We start from the raw sequence: 20,544 nt of genomic DNA, 5'->3' as shown, positions 1-20,544 counted from the left end.
GCTAACGAAGAGTGTCACCTTTGTAAACATGTAATCTATCCCTGCAGTCTATAAAAAAAAAACGGTTCTGGTGACTAGCGCGGTCAGGTGAGAACATCCGCACTGCTATTACAGACTTTGTCTGAGATCTGAGCCACTTTTGAACAATCAATCACACTGCCACAAGCTTTACAGTAACTCTCGGTAAGCCGTTGCAACTATTCTGCCGTGGCATTGATTTACATTGATTTACGCTGTCAACTTCTCGGGATAATCTGGAAAAAATTTTCTCTGTTTGTCTTCAATTGATAATTTGATTCACAGCAGGTTTTAGAAATTCGAGATACGTCACTTTTTGCGCCTACATCAGTTGCCCACTGAACTTCGTTGCATCTCACTTTGACACTTTTTCCACGCAGGGCAAGCTGTGCTATTTGGAGGTTGGCCGATCCTTGTGCTAGGTGAACAAATCGGAGAGAATTGCAAGGAGAAGCGTGAATTTAATCAGGACTTAGTCTCAGGAGTTTAAACAACATTTCAAGTACCATATAATCATGGTGCGGGTTGTGAAGTTCGAAGTTGCGTTCTTGTTCATCGCATCTGCGCTTATGTGTGCATTGACGCCATGCGATGCCAGATCAAAGAAAGCCCGGCTAACCATTCCCAAATCGTTGCTTGTTGTGGACTCGCAAGGCATCGGCGTAATCGAGGATGCGAGTGAGTTGACAAAGCGGGCAGCCACAAAGTCGTCCGGGCCGATTTTCATGGAGGATAACCATTTCATCAAGCGAGTTGCGATGGTTGAAAATTCACTGAACAGAACATCAAAGGAAGGGGGTCTCTGGAATGTGGACGAGTGTGCGTTCAAAGTCACACAGACTAAGCGCAAGGAGAACAAAGAACTGGCAGCGCTGCAGAAAACAGTGCGACGTACGTTTGGTGTTACGTGGTCCAAGATAAAATACAGCGATCTAAGAAGACCTCTTTATTCCGTTCTCGCTGCGCGGATCGTTCTGGAGATGACCGAGCGTTCAATTCCCCGGGGTTTGAGAAACCAGGCAAGGTTTTGGCTGGAGACGTACCATGGTTGCGCTGAAAAGCCAGGCGAACCAAGAGTATGGGAGGAAATGAAGATCAAATTCACTCGAGGTAAAGTTGTTTTTATTCTATCCATCTCATTTTTTGCTGTAGTTTTTCTGTCATTGCTTGGGACATTCACAGGGATGCAGGTTTAAGTGTGATATTTCTCAGGAATAACAAAAAGGCTAAGCCTTCGCTGGAATGAAGAATTTAACCGGAAACGCAGTGGTAGGTTCCGGTTTGCGCGACTGTGTTACTCAGTCGCAAAGCGCAAGAAGATGAACTGGCTTTCATAATTCCACCACAAGTGGAAAGGTCAGCGAGGTACACGATTATGGACCTTATTTTTACAGCCATCTTAAGCCTTTTTTCAACAGAACAAGTTAGCGAAAGCTTCAAAAGGTTTATGTTCAAGTAATCAGAAGTAATTCGCTGTCAGGTCTCACGCGTGTGACCTCGGGAAGATTTGGACAACTCAAAAAACGACCTGGAACAAAACGCTCTTTACGTTTCGCGGCCATGTTATTTTTGATACTCATAAGTGTTATTGAAAGATTCAACTAATTTGTCTAAATAATCCTTTGTTAAAAGTGAAGCAGAAACTTTACGGGCGTTGAAACGCCTCTGTAGCGAGCGTTTCGGCGCGCTTCTCCCGCGCGGAACACGCGGCTTGTGTAAACAAAACAGTTTTTACTAATCGTTGGGATCTGAAGCTCGTATTTCTCGGGCAAAATGCCGTCATTAGGTAAAGCAATTGATTACAGCTGATAACCAAAACAGAATTTTCATGTTTGTTTCTTTTCAAAGCAAGCCTTCAGTCTTACTTCTTCAACATTCATTGAAGTTTTGGTTAACCGCAATTTTTCTTTCTCCGTTAGCGTTGTGCAGTTTACAGTGATAGGAAAATGCGGTTTTCTCCAATCGCTTCCAAACATGATCGCTGCTAAATCTTAACGCAGACAGCTGGCTGTTTTTAATTTTGCCCCCTCAGAAGACGATTCAAGTGCACTCCCGAGTTGTTTTGCAAAGGAAGGAACTCGTTGCACGAAGCACCTTTTCTCGACTCAAAGCCGAAAAAGCCGCATTTAATGTGGTCGCAAAACGTTTGCAAGGTCAAGGAGAAATTTAAAATGTATCGATTAATTAAGCGTTAAGACAGAAAACCAAGTGCATTAGCAATTCGTTTGTGAAGTTTGCGACATCTTGACAAGCGCTCTTGAACAAGATGTCTGTTTATTTTAAGAACCGACGAAGAACAGAAGAACTTCGAAGGACTTGATAACAGCCAAAGGGTTAACAAAGAAAAATATTCAATTTAACTCGGCGTAACAAGGCGCTCAGATTTGTGCGATGTTAACGCACGAGAATACAGTATTCATTTTGTATTAAATTGGTATTTGCACACCTCCTTTCTTTGTCACAATAACCACACCATAACAGACTGAATTGGGGTTTTAATCCGTCCGTACGAACTTTGCCAGGCGTGCAAATACGGCATTTGTAAACCCCATTAAGCTGATCTCTCCTTGCACTCAAATCTTTTTGTCTTCGCTCCTCCTGCAGCGCGCACTAATAAATCATGGCGAGCATAAAACTTCATGGCGCTTCAGTTCCTTTTTGGATGATTTTCCAATCCCGTATTTTGAATCTGTTGTTACAATGCGTATCTTGTTTAGTTTGCTTCACGGAGGACATTCCAGTCCTTAACAACGTTGAATGCAAATAAAATGTCAGTTCTGCTGATACAATTAACGACTTGCCATCAAATGAGAAACTGAAGTCTGCGGTAGATGATGTTAAAAACAGGTCTAAAACTGACGTTTAATTAACTCATTTCAAAGAAATGTGCTAACTATGCATTCTATCATCAGCTTACTATGGTATTGTCTTTTGATCGTTCAGTAGCAGATCTTATTTCCAATAAATGAAAACTACCGGTAGTTGAAAATCAAGAAACAGCTAAGAAATTTGTTGTTAGAACACTTTCAATCTTCCGGCTCTTGGTTTCTGTTATCAAAAGTATGTTTATTGATCCAGGTTAAAGCTCATTGCAATCGATCAAAGATTAAAAACATTAAGAAGACGTAAGTAAATAGGATTTGTCGAAAATCCTTAAAGAAAACATCATCAAAAAGCCTGATTTGCATTGTTGGTGGCAGTCTTGCACGTTTATGAAAACTGCGGTGAATGTTTCCGTGGACGCAAGCACGTATTTGTTGTTTTATTTCGACAAAAACACGTATTTGAGATTTTTTTCTCAGCAAAAATGAAGTTTCGATTTTATTGGAAACAATTGACCATAAGATAGTGAAATTGCTTCAGTTCTTGTTCCACCCCTTTGATTTCGCTTGGTTTTGTCAGTACAAAAAACGTCCACTCTTCTTGTCCAGTTTCGACCTCAAAGTGCTTCTAAGATCTTCTAACCTTTAAATTTGTCAGAGACGAAGGTATTTAATTTCGCAGAACGCAGAAACTCTTGGCACTTTCAGGAGATGAAGAAGAGTGATAAGGATGAGCTGACGTTAAACAACGGAGAGCTTTCAATCTTTACTGGCTTCAGATTGAAGGCAGAATAGACAACCTATATTTATCACATCCGATCTATTCTCAGCAACATTAATATGATCATTTTATCGATATAGTCCATACGCTATCAGCTCAACGGATGGAAAGAGTTTCAAGTGTTTTTTAAGTGTGTTTTAGCGTGGAATTATGTCATAGATTGAGTTTCGTCCGATTTTAGTTGAAGAAAATGTGCACTTATCTGTAAAGCTGTAGCGATACTCCACCACCTCCGCAAATATGTGGTTCAACCTTCGACTCCACTGGTTTATTTTAAGCCTGTTTTACGCAAATGAGCGTAGATAAGATAAAGGAGGCTTAATTTTAATAAGAGGACAGTAGGTTATCATTGAACCAACAAAAATCGTGAACTAAACTAAACGTTTCAATTGCTTGATTGCGGCATTTTGGAGAGAATTGTGCCCATTGTTTGAACTGTGGTTACAAATGGTTAAAATATGTTTATTCGAGGAAATTATTTTATTAATTAAAGACGGGAAATGGAAGCCTTCAGCTGTTTCCAGTCAAAGATAACGATCTAACAGTTTTCGTGACTTTCCAGAAAGAGAAAACTTCGAACGACCGGGTGGTCCCCAGGCGAACATGCTTTTCAACTTTTTACACTTATCATCTTTTTAACTTGGATTCAATTTCTTCAATTCTTCTTTTCTTCGCCCAGCTAAGAGATTTGTTATCTAAAGTGCAAAAACTAGAGTGAAGGATAAGTACATCCATCCAACAATGTTTCTTCTTAATCGAGACCACCGATAAATCCTGCAGTTTGATCTTTCTTTTGAATATAAATTTACACTTGAAATCAAGCCGTGATGGAGGAAAACAGATGATCTGTTAAGTCGTTTAAAGCCAAACCGCCAAGTCGCATAAATTGAAAGTTTCATTCACCACCGTATTTCGGGGTTTTTTCTTCAGCAGGTGTTGATGGTCGCTGACCAGCGTTGGTTGTGATAAAACACCCCCAAATGAAATTCGTCTGTGCGCCCTTATTCCAGGGGAGAACATGTGCTTGGAAGGCCTAAAATACCTCAAAAATTCGAATTGAACTGTGAAGAAAAACTGGGTGTTTTTCTCCGTTTTTTTGTCACCTAAAACTTAAGGAACATGAAAAAATAATTAAAAAAAAAATTCCTTTTGCTAACCAGGATTTTGTGATAGGATCTGCTGTGCGTTTTTCAAAGCGCTCGAAGAGCTTTCGGGCCCGAAAAGTAATTTTCTCACCCCTTTTCTACCAATTCCCTTTGTTTTTCGTACAAACTAACTCCGGCAATGTGTTTCTTAATCTTGGAAAACGTAAAATGTTTTTACGTTCAAAATAATGAAAAATTGACTTTTTGGTAATGAATTTTGTGCATGTAAAATAGTTTTTCGGGTCGGAAATCTTTTTCGACGTAACGCCGGATCTTGCCGGGAATTGAAACAGAAAACGACATCTGAACTATTTTTCCTCAATATTCGCGTGGGTATCCTCCCGCCGGCTCGAAACTAAGTATCTCAGTCAATAAGACTCCCTGCTCGCAAGCTAAGCCGAACTTAGTGTAATACTTCTACTGCAAAACAATCCTAAGTGATAAATCTAAGCTTAAAATTAGCTAGGAAAACATACAACTTACTAAAACAGACGAAAACTGCGAGCTTGTAGCGTTAAACAGGAAAAAGAAAGGCTTTCGGTTTTTAATTATCGAGTATTGTTCTGTATAAGTGTCTAGTTCGTGTTCTTCACTGCTGATCGCACTTATCAGCATGGCTGTCCTATTGAATGGATCTTGAAAACAAACTGTTTTGTGGTGATTAACTAACAAGAACCAGGTGTTTTGTACACATCGAGCTGGAGTTGCTGTCCTGCAAATGGAAATACAATGTACCCTCGCCTCTCATCGCAGCATTTTGCAAAGATGCCCCAAGCCCCTCGGGCGTGTAGTGTGTGAAAGTGTTGAGAAGTACTGAAGTTTATTCGAAGTACAAGGTTTCCTTCACAGGAATCGTTTTCATTCACCGCAGAGAGCTAGAAATGGAAACCAAACTTTAGCCTGATTAGTATACGTTCAACAATTGTTTTATTTTTTACAAATGGAATCTCGCTGAACTTTGCCTCTTGCGTGGAAATTGCAAACTACATCCGGTTGTGACGAGTCTATTTGCTAAAACCTAAACTTTCACAAATGGAATTTTCCTTCTTTTTCCTTTCTGTTTCACACCCACGAGAAGATGAACTCACCATTAAGGAAATTCCTTTGGTAGAGGACATTTTTGTGGTTTTCAAATTGATACTTAAAAATAGTCTCCCTGCAAATGCTAAATTTCCGGGTAAAAATCACGATCTTGGAAACTTCTAGTTTGGGAGAACGGTGCGTAACTCCAAATGGCCCATTTTCACATCATATCAAATTAATATCCTTTTAAACCTTTTAAATAGAAATCGAAAACACATTCAACTGAAATGTACAGACAAAAAAATAACAAAATTTAGTTTTACATATACTTTAAAGAGTATCTGACAGTAAATCCATCCCGAGTCGAAAGTTGGACTCTGTTAGAGAAGAACTAACACGTGCTTGAGGGGATTAGCTCTCTCTTCAGCTTTATCATTTTGCGGCTTCAAATTGCTTTTGAACGCGTTTTGTCACGTATCACTTGAGCTAAAAATACAGTCTTCAACAGTAAACAGTGTTGCAAGCCAAGAAGAGCCAAAATGCTTCATAAAGATGTAATTTAAGGAGGATGTTTATTTCGACCGCACACGCACGCAATATTAAGGAAACCGAAATAGCACGGAGATTTCTTGAAAAAATTTCAAGTCTTGTCTGTTCCCAAGTGAAACTTAACCGCAATTAGTAAATGAAATAAAAAATATGTTTAATTAATCAGACGATTTGACAGTCGGTCAGTTTTTAAAGCTTTGCACAATTTCTCCTGTAGTACTCCCGAAGTACTTCAACGCCGTGCGTGAACTGAAACCTCTCTTGGGTCTCCTGTGGAGTGAATAATGTGGTTTTTGCATCTGGATGAAATCAGAAAGGGTGGCTATCTGTATTTTCATGCAGGAGTGCTCTCTGTTTTCTGCTGTTTTTGTTAATATAACGTTCAAAAATTCTGAATAAGTCCCGCAAATCCCAAACGTTAAAATACTCCCGACAATACGCCTTTCCAATATGAGCTCGTGGTATCCTGGGCTTAGCTATTTAAACCTGTCGGCTTGATGTTACAAGCCATTTTATTGCAAACCCAGTTAATCATTTTGAAGCGCAAAATTCCCTTCAACAAAAAGCCCTTCTCGAAAATAGGGCTTCTACAAAAACGAAAAGAGACCTTTCTAAGAACGTAAACGTTGGTCTTATGCATGTTCTATTCGAAATTCAGTTTACAGTGTAAGACGCACTTTAATAAACAATCCTTTCTCAGTAAGGTCACGCACAATCGAGAGACGGTATTTGCGTTAGAAAAACGGTGCATGGGGGAGTAACTTAAGTGTTGTCCGGTACCTGAGTACCGCCTGCTAAATGAAGGGTTAGGGTTTTGTTCACAAGTGGCCTCCTGCCACACACGACCGCATGCAATGCAAGGAAGCTTTACTTGGCTTAAGCGTTGAACAAACCGAATAAAAATGGTGCAGAACGGACTTAACCAAAGTTTGATCAATTCTGAAATAAAACGGTTTATCACAACCGTAATTGTTGCTTTTCTGCTTGCATTTTTGATGTGGTCGCAATGGAATAGTTTTTGACTGTAACATCTACTGCTCAGTACAACATGACGTATGTATGCCTCTCTATTTGAGATTGGATTTATGCGTAGAAACTTGAGGTTGTACGCCATAGCGTGTCGGCTTCTGGACAAAACAGCTTGTTCACAGATTTAAATCACTGTTTTCTTGGGTTAAACCGGAAATTTACCGCGATTGTTTGAACAGTGAGCAGATTTAATGGTGGTTTTATCTGCTAGCTTTAATAAGCCATGTGCGGGATCGCGAACAAATCCCGCCCGCTCGTACAATGGCGATTATAAGATAAAATCCGCTAGCATAACACGCGATTACAAGTAATATCACGCTGATGGAACATGCGATTAAAGGGCTCGGGTGTTGCATTGCAGTGTATTTTAAAAAGTAAAGTAACTTCTTAGCATTTCTCCAGACATGTATAGTGGATTAGCGATGGAGGGATACACATTGTTTTAACACCTGGTCATTTTTCATCTTATTAAAGTGGAAATTAGAATCTAACTTTGGCATTGTGAGGGGAACGTATCTTAGTGGAAAGTTTGAAATCCGACTGCGGAGACTAACAGGGAAATCGGCTTAGGAAGAACCGTAGCAATCCAAAAAAGTGGTTTCGATAGTTCAGGAAGGAGGAAGAAAAGCTGTGGGGCGCTGGATAGTAGAAATTTTCGGATTTATCGCGAAGCCTGAAGGAAAAAAAAACTGAAACCAAAAGGTTATCGGGGTCAATAACGGCAAAGAGATTGTTGCGTGGGCGGCAGGTGATAGTTGATGTGTAGTGATTAACTATTAAATTTTCTGTCCGTGAGTGTATGAAATCCAATACGCTAGGTCTGGCTTTTCAAATAAAAGCTATTGGAGTCGAGCAGTACTTTTTTTGGAACTCTCTGGACTTGTTTGACCATCACTGTTCATGGCTGTAGATGGCCTAAGTTTTCCCTACAGACCAATGTGATTATCACAGTTCCATCGAATCCCAGGGCAAGGAGAAGAGAAAGAAAGAAAGAAAGTGAGCAGCAATATAGGAAAAAACAAAAGAATGTCTCTAAACTCTGTAATGAGAATAAAACCATGTAGCCGCAATTGTTTTTGATGTGAACTGAGGTTGTGTCCCAAGTGTGCACATTTATACCGGAGCACCCAAACGTTCAATTCAGTGAATATCTGTTTGAAGGTCCTTAATCGCCTCAGAAATTGGGATTTAGTTGTAACGAAAGTCTACAGTTTTCGACGGCAAAATTCTAGCTCAAAATTTCGTAACACTGGAAAACTTTTACTCGTCTTGTTTTCGGAGGGGAAAATATGTCGTTAAAATGCGCAAAAAGGCCAGCTGGCATTTTCGTTTTATGCCAACGACAACTCATGAATTCTGTAACAGGGGCTTTGTGGGCTCAGCTTTGTGGCTGAACGAGAGGTGCCCTGCTACCTACCGGGATCTTTTACATCAAGTGGACCAGGTCTTCTTTACAGGAACATAGCGTATATTGCAGATCTTGACTCATTCTCTTACAGACAGAACTCATAAGCTTTTACTGAAGAACATTTGTCATATAAGACGCGCAGCCAATAGTATTTCGACAACTCAATTTCACTTGCGTAAGCTTAGCAAATGGAGGAAATTCTAAAGAAATTACTTTTCGCGCCGTCATAAACTGAAGCTCATTTCTTATTCGAAAGAACAACGGGGGTTCAACACCTATGGGTTAGTTATTAAAAGACAGTTTAGACGGTGTTAACAAAACCACGTTCTAAGTCATCTTCAATTTTGCCAACTATCATATCTAAACATTGTCTACTACATTACTACGGTAACAAGAAGGCTTGCATCCCAGACAAGATAGACTCTGTTTAAATAACTCGCCCTATATGTTTTTCTTGGCGGCTTCAAAGGCTCCGATATTTCCTAAACTGAGTGAAATCTATTTTTACTGAAAAATGTCCCGTAACAATACGTGGCATTAAGATTTCGTTCCCTAAAACTTTCAACAACTTACATTTTCAGCTATCGCACGTGAACAGATCAAACTGTAGTACCCTATAGAGTGTGTGCACGACGGCCATGTTGGAGGACCGAAACAATACAATGATTTTCCTTTGGGAAATATATTCTATTTTTATGCAAGTATCTTCTATTGTTTTAGTCCTCCAACATGGCCGCCGCACACACACTCTCAGAACACCATCTGAAAACACAGGAGACAATATTTGTCGTATTTTGCTTAGATATGTTCTCGTTGGGTGCCCCTGGCATCAAATAATTAGGTCGCATTGTATCCTTAGCCGTTTATTCTCGCGCTTTTTTGCGCTAAAAAGATAACAATAAAAAGGGAGGGGTTTGAAGATCACACTTTTCAAAATTTGCCTTGGGAAATACAAGTGCGTGTATATCGCGGAGAGAATATTGCGGTAGAAGACCGCTCAAAACTTGGCCCTTATTTCATGATTCCTCAGTTGAAAGGAACTCTCATCTCCTGAATTTCAGAAAAAAAAAAATGTATAATTCCTTTAAAATGCCAGTTGAGTAGAGCCATAAAAACGAAGAGACGAGTGACATTTCAGACCTCTGTATTGGCGGTTTTCATCACGTGGATTTATTAAGTTAAAAATGTAGACAAAAAAAAAAAAAAAAAAAAGAATGAATGAAAAATACTTGGCCAAAATGTAGCACCTTCGTATTCTTTGATTAAAAGTTACAGATAGAATATTGAAGAATATTGGTTTTAATTTTCCAGGGAGCGCATTACATTGAAACTTCATTCAGAATGTCATAAAGCAGTCTTGATTGATTCAATATAACGATCTTGATTTTACAATTTTAAAATACCTTTTTTCCAAAATTAGTAGCATGCTGATGTGAAAATTATATTACTAGAAACAGCTAATTGTTTTTTAGCTGCGATGCCCACGCAAGAGTTGATAACCTGGGAGGGCATGCTTGCAATTTGTTTATCCGTCTCATTGGTCCCTTTGTAGCGTGGAGGATGAATTGAAAGACCTGAAGTGTAGCTACCCATCGCGCGCGTGACTGGCGCGCAATATTCGCGTGATTTTCCTCTCGTTCGAGACAACACTTCGCATCTTTTAAGAGTAACTTTACGTTGATATTGAACGATACAGACCAGTCTGATTAGTCTTAGCTACTTATTTGTTATTTAATATCAAAGTCTCTTCTTCAGTAATTACCAATCGTCTGATCTTCCTCGGGCTAGCGTGAACTGTAAATGGTCTTGTTCTATTTTTACCCTTGAATAACGATCGTAGAAGGGACTTGATGTGCGAGCTAGGGCGGTAGAATTCTGTCGTAATTAGATTTATATCACGTTTCCGGGGTCTGACATCAGGTATTATTGATGCCCTTTGTAAAACATGCAAGCTTATCACGACAAAAACAGGACCTCCAAAGCGTTGTAATGTATGTTTTTAGTTTTCGCATTATATCCGATGTTTGAAGAGTATGCTCTGTAAACGAAAGCTCCTTTGTTCTGTTGCTTCCTTTCTTGCCACGGGTCCCTCCTTGGGTTAGAACTCATAAAAGAAATCTTATTATCCTACCGATGACAGAATCCCAATTTCATAAGCTGAATTATTTTGAGAAAAGCTGTTGAGGGGAAAATCGCTTTTCTTCCGGTTTAATTCGCTGACACCATGCAATGCTACGGTCTTGATGATGGCGGGCAATCGCAATCGCACCAAGAATGTTTAAATGAACCAGCTATCAACGTTACGGTCTGAAACAGAGCATTCTTGAAACTCATAGTAGTTTTATTTTTCATACCACGTCTTTCCCTTACTCAGATCAAACTCAGTCAGATCAATACAATTTTTATCGAAAGTTTAACATCTAGCTTTATAGCTATCCTAGTTTTGACTATTGAAATGAAAACTATCTATTAATTACTTTTTGTACGGAGTACATTCATAAGGTGCTAGTTTATCTGTAGATGTTTTCAAAATTGCGGTTTAAAATTGCATTCGAGTGTGTGGGTGCGGTGAAAGATTTGTGAAATCCAGTCTGTACTGTGCAGTATATCGGTGTCTTCGCTGGTGAAATGTTCCTTTCTGAGTTAATTTTTCGGTTATTCGCCTTGATTTGTCTGTCAACAAGAGTTACTTCTAATCTTCTTCCCTTCATAAACTGCAGTGTTCTGTTTCAACTCTTTCCTGATGAAGTTGTTGATTTATCGGCATTGCATTGGTCTGCTATAAAGATAACAAAAGGGACAGGATTTGGGTTATTACGGTCTCAAACGGATGTTTTAAAAACGTTTGAAGTCGGTGGCAGAAATAAACACAGTACGTCTGAACAACTTCTAAAAAGGTCCTTCTTTATCGCCATATACTAGGCTACAGCTAGTGAAGTCACTGCTAAATCTCAGTTCATATTAAAGTGACTGTCTATTTTATCTTTCGTTTGTTTGATAATATTCTTGGTAGCCTAGTGTTGTGCAAAGTGAACCACTTCATCCATATGTAGATTGTAGTCTGTGCTCGGGCGGTTGTGTACAGCGCCCAGTTGTTCAAAGCCCGACTAAGCCAATCCTGGATTAACTTGAACTTTGACTCGAGTTTAATGGTCAGTTGAATTACGAATCAATAAAGATTCTCCCAAAAGATTTTGTTCTTCAGTTTTGACTTTTCTTAACCTTTACCTTGAAATTAGCCTCTTAGACCATTTCAAACGAGCGAGATGAAAAACTCGATTAACTTTAAATTGTGGGTTAGAGTAATCGGCTCTCGAAAAACCGGGCTCAAGTTAGTAAATGGGCAACGGTCTAACTCTTTATTTTGTGGACGATACCCGAAGTGTGACCATCAAAATGAAAGCCGTTAAGTGGTACTTTCCTCTGGCGCTGATTATTTTGCTGTGAAAGGTGGTTGTGACTTTTAAGTCCATGAATGGAATCCTAAATTGGGGCAACTCAAATGAGTAGCAATTTGATACTCCTATCAAATGTAACGTTAGCCTGTTGCAGGCGTTCAGATTCGGGAGTGAGAAGAAAATAGGCCATTTCCGAGTTGCTGTGAACCTTATTATAAAAACGAGGCTAAGTGCAAAGCTTTTATTATGAAAATTAGTTTTCATTCATATGCAAACAAAACTAATTTTCATATGAAAAGCTTTTGCACTTAGCCTCGCTTTCATAATGAGGTTCACAGCAACTTCGAAATGGCCTATTGCGTTGCGTGAGAGTTTTTCACAAAGGAGAAGAAAAATACTGCGGGCGCGATTCGACGAGAGGAGACAGCTCGCTCGCATCGCAATTTGCCTCGCTCAGCTCCCCACTATTCGAACGCCTGGAATAGGCTAATGCAATGTTTTTTCTACCCATATCAATCGCGAAAGATGACAAAACAAATCCCAGGGCCAGCTTTAGAAGGAAGACTAATCGGTAGGAAATATCTGCGAACGAAGTATCTACTGCCAAAACAAACATATCTTGTAAAAAAAATCCGGTTTTCTTTGATTAAATTTGCAGCAGTGGTTTCAATTCTCACTGGTTCTTATTCATATTTGTCACAAATTTGAGCAGTTGGGTCATAAAGAATTGTCTCCTTACAAAAGGTGTTTTCATATGAGAGGTGCGTCCCCTCCCTCTTACGTGAGTGTTCAGAGCTCTTTAGAAAGACTTTTGGTCTTTTGATGAAGTTAATCTTTTACTGTTTCAGTTTCCCTTGAGCTGATTGCTCGTGCCAGATGTCTCTTTATGTGATTTAAGCATTCTCTCCTGGTTAGCGTCCCATCTTAGAGACTAATCGTTTTATGAGAATGATGTATTATTTAGCAATGACACAGGCAAACATCCGAGTGCTCCTATCAGGAGTCGAACCTAAGACCTTCCGATTACTAGTTTGGATGCTCTACCACTGAGCTACAGGAGACTCGTGCGAGCTAAGGCCATATAACTAGGTTCATGAGACGAACATCCTGCATACTGCTAGGATTTGAATGTCAAACTTTTTATTTATTAATCTTTTTATTTTTCACTTTTTTTTATCTCTCTCTTGTCCAGTTGTGAAGAGTTCCTGCCACAGTGACTTCTTAAAGTGCGAGCACTTATGCCATGAACCGCCGCAAGGCAGAGCTGAATGTCGCTGTAGGGATGGATACACTCTACAAAGCGATGGTGTATCTTGTTCAGGTAATACTAAAAAAAATACAGTGAGTTTAACCTGTGCATTTGGAGATGTGATGTGGGTTACGCTCCGAATGGAAATCGACGATGGTGTTAGCCAGGTTATGAGACAGAGCGGAGTGAACACCGATTAACACGGCAAACAAACGCGGCTCTTGGTGAAGGGTAGATAACATATCATTCATTTAAAGGGGAGGTATCATGGGTTTTTTGACATCTTTTGTTAAAAATGGTGAAATAAGACCTTCACTTTACTACAAAATAATTCTAGAACAACGAGAGGAGAGAAATCAACTCAATTCCTGACAGGAACAACACGTACTCTGTTCTAGCGCATTTTGGAAACAAAAATACGAAAACTTGAAAAACATTAGCCTAATATTTTTCAAGTTTCAATCCATACCGACCTACTCTGTCTCTGGCCAGAGGCACTAATCGACAGTTTTATTGCACTGGGGTGATAATTTATAACAAAACTAGACAACATTTTTTTGTTTCTGTTCTCAGACAAACATTTCTGGGTTTTGAAAAGACATCAAATTTTCGTGATACTTTCCCTTTAAGGGGCGACCTGCAGCAACAGAACAACACTCCCAGCCCTAATAAACAATGCAACTGCAGGCTATCAGGGTCCAGTGAAAATAAAGCTTTTGAAAGGTGCAGGTCTAATGTTATTTTACTCTGTCATCATAGACTGCATGGATTTAAATCGAGGCAAGATTTTATCAGGGGTGTTAGCGGCCCCCGCAAGGGAGTAATCGTTGTTGTGGCAACACGTACTGAGTACGAATTTCAATGTTATCTTTATGTTTTATTTTTTGCGTGGGCAAGCAACATTTATTGTGGACCCAAAAGATGTTCCTAAACTTTTTCAGAAGGATTTTGATTCCACGCAAATACTACATGCGCGCGCGAACGGTGACAACTTGTCGGAAACCTTGTTCTGCAATAGTGTTTGTCTGTTTGTTGGGGCCTTTATACAATGCCCTGGCTTCAAAATGTTTGCAGTCGTCATTACATAGTTAAGGCAGTGGGTAAACGAGTAACTAGTAGCGAGGCCCTAAGGTCAGAACAGAATAGGCCACGCTGTGAACTAGAGTTGTAAAGATTTGAGTGTGAATCTGCCAAATAGTAGATCTAACCAAGAGAGTGCCAGCACATTTTTTTCTTCTTGAAAGTAAAGTCCTTTCTGTTAGCAGTCTCATATCACCAGTTTGATTTCACAAACGATCTCTTTGCTTTTCAGCCGGTGGTGCACGATCTCCAAGTGGTGGTACCAAGGCCCCAGCACCAGTGCAGTCGACTGAGACAGGGTGTAGGAATGGGCTCAAGTGTGAACACAAGTGTATAGCGTATGAAGGGGTGCCTCAGTGTATGTGTCGGGATGGCTATCAGTTGCACATGAATGGTTACAGCTGTGTTGGTGAGTAGAATGCGAAAAGGCCTCATCTATTTTGAAAGAGCGCTTCAGAAGTAATATACGAACGGAAACCACGGCATATATCCGAAAATTTAAAATTTGTCAGAGCTTCGAGTGATTGAAAAGGGAGGGGGTAGGGGGTAGGGGGATCCAATGCAAGCTTAACGAAAAAATAAAAATAAAAATAAAACGAGGAAAGACCTTTCCTTCATCAGTATTAAAATTCTGTTTGGTGGCTATTAAATCTCATTAAAGAAAGCAAATTCTCATTCAACGAATGATCGTTATAGAAAATAATGCCTTGCGGCTACAGCCACTCTCGGGACCGCGAGTCGGTGTCCTTAATAGCAAGAGTCCCTAATAGCGGAAATTTGTTTCAGTCAAACGTCTATAATATTTTTTTTCCGGGGATTTAGCTGCTGTCCGTATTATTGGGGGTGTCCGTACGTAATAGCGAGGTGTCCGCAAGACGAGAGTTGATTGTCCTTGCAGATTACGTTTCACCAGGAAAAAACGCCGCCATTTTAACGTTTTAAACGTAAGAAATATAGCAAATTACATGTCATTCAGGCAACGTATCTGAATGTCGTTCAAATGAAGTATTGCGGTATTTCTGAGCATTTCTGTCTATACCACTTGCGAAAGGCGATGACTTCCTGATACAGTGAGAATACCAAGGCACTGATGGTTATGTAATACTTTCTTTCCAGACATCGACGAATGCCGATATTCGCCGTGTTCACAGCTGTGCACAAACACTCCGGGCTCATTTTCCTGTTCCTGTAGACCAGGATTCGAACTGCAGTCGGACAAGATCGCGTGCAAAGGTAAGGGAAGCTACACTCGGTAGCTTACTGAATTAAGGAACGGACTGTTATTTTTTTAGGATGAATTTTTTTTCTGTCGTTGTCTGAGCAAACAACTTTAATCCGGCTACATCTTCTTCTTCTTCTTCTTTTTTGCTTTTGCAAACAATTTTTTTTCAGAATTTTTCATCCCCCTCCTCCAAAGAAAAAAAAAAAGAAAAAAAAAAATGGTCCGTCTCTGACGTTGAACAATGTTATATACAGCGGTCCTCGGTAATACGACGCTGGACGAGCCATGCCTAAATGACTGATAACTTCTATTTTTACTCACAAAAAGTGGTCGTGGTAAACTGAACGAGGTTACAGTTTTTTGTTTTTTGTCACGGGATTTTCTTCTAAAGAAATAGGCGATTTTACACTGTACTTGTATTTGCGTTAAACCCAAATAACTCTGACAAAATTTCTGTAAGTTTTAAAACTCCCCGTTACCAAACTTGGCGTGGAAACCGATTTTTTGCGACCAATATTTATTCGGCTGGACTGGACTCGATGCAAATTCGGTTTTGGTAATTTTATAAAACTTGTACGGTACTTTTGTACTTTGGTTGCTATCCTCGTGTTCAGATTTTTAGAACAACTGAAGGCTAATGAGGTAGACATACATAATGAATACTGTTTGAACACCCTTCCTCGAGGCAGGAAGATTTGTCATCATTATCAATTCTGGGAATTGCACCACAAAGTTTTAGTTCTTTGGAGCAAACAGATTCGTAGAACATGTAAGCGATCATCGTGTGTTTATGTTAAATTGTCTGAAGACCCCTATCTTCTTCGAGGCTTGTATATTTATCATCATCATCATCATCATCATTAAATCCCGATTCTCTGTTTTGAGAATTTGACTGAAAGTTTTAGTTCTTCGGAATAAAACAGACTCGTACAAAGTGCAAGCGGTCATTTGTATGTTTATAAAATTTCTATCCGCAGAAGAGAGGACTAAATGTTCACCGAACGACATCGCTTGCATTGAGAAATGTAACGAGTTTGGCAATTGCTCATGTCCGCCAGGAACTGCCATGGCTCCAGACGGGGAGACGTGTGTTGGTGAGTGAAACTTTCGAGTTGTTTGGGATTTTTTTTACCACTGTTTATTATTACCTGTCCTTTATAGGTTTGGCCTTTCGCTGGAGAGACAGCTTAAGGTACGCCGTTGATTTTCTACGGCTGTGATCATCGTTCGCGATCGAACGATTGACAAATTGAACGTAAACTCGTCCCAGAGGCCGCTTTTCTTTTCCACTTTCTGCATTGCAATGATGACCATAGCGATGTTCTAATAATTAGGATATCTTGGAGGCGAAACTATGTCTGTGACAACGTGAAGTAGTGCCTCACGGATAGAAGAAAACAAATCCCGTTACCCTAATCCCATGTAAGCCAAGTCAAGTCTGATTGGCTAAGAAGACAACTCACTCTGATTGGTTAGAGCAGGTTGAACTGATTTTGACAGTTGTAACCAATTGGAGCTTAGCACAATGTAAAACTAAAGGAAACACATCATGGAGGAAAATGCCTTCAAAGGCCATTAACTGCTTTGACAATACATCACTCGACAGACGTTTTATAAATCGGAATGTAACAGGAAATAAAGACCAACCTCCTCAGAAGGTTGCAATTGACCTCAGCGAGCTCCCAACGCCACTTTGTCTGCTATGTAGCTGACCATTCAAATGGTCTTTCACAACGAGCAAAGAGTGTTTCCGGTCCGTTTATTTACAAAACCGTTCACCGCCCCTTAACGATAGACTTCTGTCGGCAAGTGCATTGTTTATTTAACGATTGAGGCAATTAATGTGCAGTTGAGCCATTAATATTAAGTTTTTGCGAAAGCTGTAGTCGCATATTCAAATTCCTACCAGATAAATTGTGTACTGCTATCGTTTTGTGTTTTGTTTTATTTTTGCGTTTAATTTTCATCTCGTATGACAGATGTTGCAGTAGCTAATTAATTAAAGCCAAATGCAGCAATTCACATGAACCACAGATGGGTTTGTAGATAAATTCCCTACGAAGGATATTGAGCTACAAGTGCACCCGGTATCCTTAAAGAAATTATATCATTTGAGTTAAAGAAGTTTAACGGTCACAGGTGTGAGGTGAAATCTTTCGTCGCGTTGAAGCAACAACTATTTTCATTTAGCGTCAGTGCAGTAATAGGGTGCCGTTATCATTGATTGCCAGATGAACTCAATATATATTTTCATCATATATTTTTTTTTTAATTATGGCAAAGAGTAAACAATGGCTTTTTCTCTCACTCGACATCCAGCTGTGACGCACTTTGAAATTCTTCTGTTAAGATGTTGTAAAGGAATTCTTAAAAACAGAGGTTATGTAGCTTTATACAGAGTGTATATATGTGGAAACTTGACATCAAAATCAAATTAGAAACGGTTCGAAATACTACTTTGTACCGAGGATGGAAAATCTAGAGTAAGAATGAAGACAACAACAACGCACTGGCTTCAGCCTCACTGATTATTGAAACGACATGTAAAAATTGTAGCATGGAGTTTTATCCACTCTTGTGGACATCGTGTACTTGACTAGTACGATCTTTCGCTCATTGAGTGAGATTTGACGATTTTTTGTTCATCTTGTTCTTTCAGAGGTAAACGAGTGCAATTTGTTCAAAGGAGTTTGTCATCAGAACTGTGTGAACACACCAAGGGGATACCGCTGTACATGCAGTCAGGGATACGAGCTGAATGAAAATGGAATCTCCTGTACAGGTATGACAGTAATTTATTTTGCTCGGGTTGAGGGGGTGGGGGAGGGGGTTTGCTGGTATTATGTACTGTGGAGGAGGGGGGGGGGGGGCAAAACAAGGTGGTTCATTTTTTAAGTAAATAAGGGGGTTAGCTTCTGAAGAAAATGTGTTGCTGCGTCGGTGGGGAGTAGAAACGAATGTTTCGTTTATCAACAGAGTTGATAACTAAAGGTAAACTGGCCACCGTCAAGAGATTCGAGTGCTGACGTTTCGAGCATACCTTAGCCCTTCGACAGAGCGAATCGAATTTGGGTTAGAAGAACCTTTTTGTGAGAGACAGCTTGGTATGCGTTTAGGAGAATTTTTATTTTCCTTCCAAGATAAAACGAATCGCTTGCTCCAGAGCTATGCTGTTGGATTTCAACCTTTTTGTTCCCCTGACTTGTTGTTTTTCAACCACCCTAACTCTGGCTCGCTCTCTTTGTTTGTTGAATCAGATATTGATGAGTGTTCACGAGGTATCCACGGCTGTCACCACAACTGTCGCAATGTTCCCGGGTCATATTTCTGTTCATGCCAACGAGGATTTCGCCTCAGTGATGACCTCAAGACCTGTGTGGGTGAGTGACGTCACGCTCTTAAAACAATGTTCTCGTATTTGTAACTAAACTGAAATCATACGGCCAGAGAAATGACAACTCGCAAATTTCAAGTCACTGACGCAAATAACGCAGTCAGACTGAAGTTATTAAACATGCAATCATTGCCAAGCGCGGGAAGGCGGCCGTCAGTTATTTTAGTAAATTAATTGCGTTTGACGTAGAAAGAACGCAGTCCTAATTGCGTTTGGAGTCGAGATTGTAGACCATTGTATGGAAAAATCAACGAATGAATGGATCTTGGGACGCGTATCTGGCATCCGCCGCAGATTTTGCAGGGGCGGATGACATCATCACCAACTTAGCAAAGGGGAGAGAGCCTGGGATCGAGATCATCGAAGGCACTCCTTAATCTTTGATTATTACTAGTTTTATGATTAAAAAAATGAAACAAAACAATCAAGAAACGATATCAACAAATGCCTGAACGGAATGCACATAACTGAATGATATAGCCGGCCCAGCGAACTGGACAAAAAATACAAACGAATCTATGCGTCTTTGTTGTTTTTAGATGTAAACGAGTGCGTGTTATATCCTGGGATATGTCCTTATCCCTCGCGATGTCGTAACACTATTGGTGGACACACGTGTGACTGTCCCAAGGGATTCGTCGGCGACAGACAAAGGATTTGCGTAGGTGAGTGAAAGTTTAAACCGCTTTTGTGGCTTTAGATTTCAAGATAGTCATTGGTCCACTGAGGGCTTCGAACTAGGCGTGGTAAGGCTGACCGTTTTTCCCAGCCAGGCAAAGTAGTAACGGTTACCGGTCAACTCGCCTACGTAGGCGAATTTAGAACATAGCACGCTTGTTTCGGTTCTTGGATTAAAGAACGAGTTAGATAGAACATAAAGTTATGAAAGGCATACATTACTTGAGTGAACTCGCCTACGTCAGGAAGCGAAGTTGCCTACGTAGGCAAGCTGACAAGTTGTAGGCGAGTTTGCACGTAGACGAGTTGACCGGATACCGTAGAAACATTTTTTGTCGATGTACTTAACGGAAACCGGAGTTGGAACCAGCCGATATGACCGCGTGACTCATCCCAATTTATACTGACAAGTTGTTGTTTTCTTTTTAGATGAGGATGAATGCGCAAAATCAAACGGAGGCTGCAGTCAAAGATGCGAAAATTATCCCGGAAGTTTCAGGTGTTCTTGCAAGTATGGCTTCATGCTACAACCAGACAGGAAAACTTGTCTAGGTAAACATGTACTCTTTATACACGTATTTTTGAGTACTTCGGCTTTTCGTCTCATTTTTTTCATGGATCAACGAAACAGTCCAGTAATCAGTGGCCGTGTTTCACGTTATGGGGGAACTTTTTGTCTCTTTAAGAAATCTGGGAATGTTTGACAACTGAAACCGACAAGCAAACGCTAGGTAAAAAAAAACCGCAA

General features: G+C 40.0%; 1 protein-coding gene across 2 annotated transcripts in view; it reads left to right on the top strand.

The window, feature by feature from the left end:
* Nucleotides 1-20,544, top strand: part of LOC146485808 (uncharacterized) — a 31,360-nt gene that overhangs the window by 7,207 nt on the left and 3,609 nt on the right. For both annotated transcript variants that reach the window (XM_085103180.1, XM_085103181.1), the window contains exons 2-10: nt 399-1,128; nt 13,366-13,494; nt 14,735-14,911; nt 15,619-15,735; nt 16,702-16,818; nt 18,384-18,506; nt 18,982-19,104; nt 19,658-19,783; nt 20,226-20,348. In XM_085103180.1, coding sequence (XP_084959306.1) covers nt 534-1,128; nt 13,366-13,494; nt 14,735-14,911; nt 15,619-15,735; nt 16,702-16,818; nt 18,384-18,506; nt 18,982-19,104; nt 19,658-19,783; nt 20,226-20,348 — 1,630 coding nt within the window. In that variant the 5' untranslated portion in view covers nt 399-533. The remainder of the gene's footprint in view (nt 1-398; nt 1,129-13,365; nt 13,495-14,734; nt 14,912-15,618; nt 15,736-16,701; nt 16,819-18,383; nt 18,507-18,981; nt 19,105-19,657; nt 19,784-20,225; nt 20,349-20,544) is intronic.

Source organism: Pavona decussata, unplaced genomic scaffold (assembly GCF_977016875.1).
Source record: "Pavona decussata unplaced genomic scaffold, jaPavDecu1.1 SCAFFOLD_25, whole genome shotgun sequence".
Lineage (NCBI taxonomy): Eukaryota > Metazoa > Cnidaria > Anthozoa > Scleractinia > Agariciidae > Pavona > Pavona decussata.
This window is presented reverse-complemented; position numbering and strand designations above follow the sequence as displayed.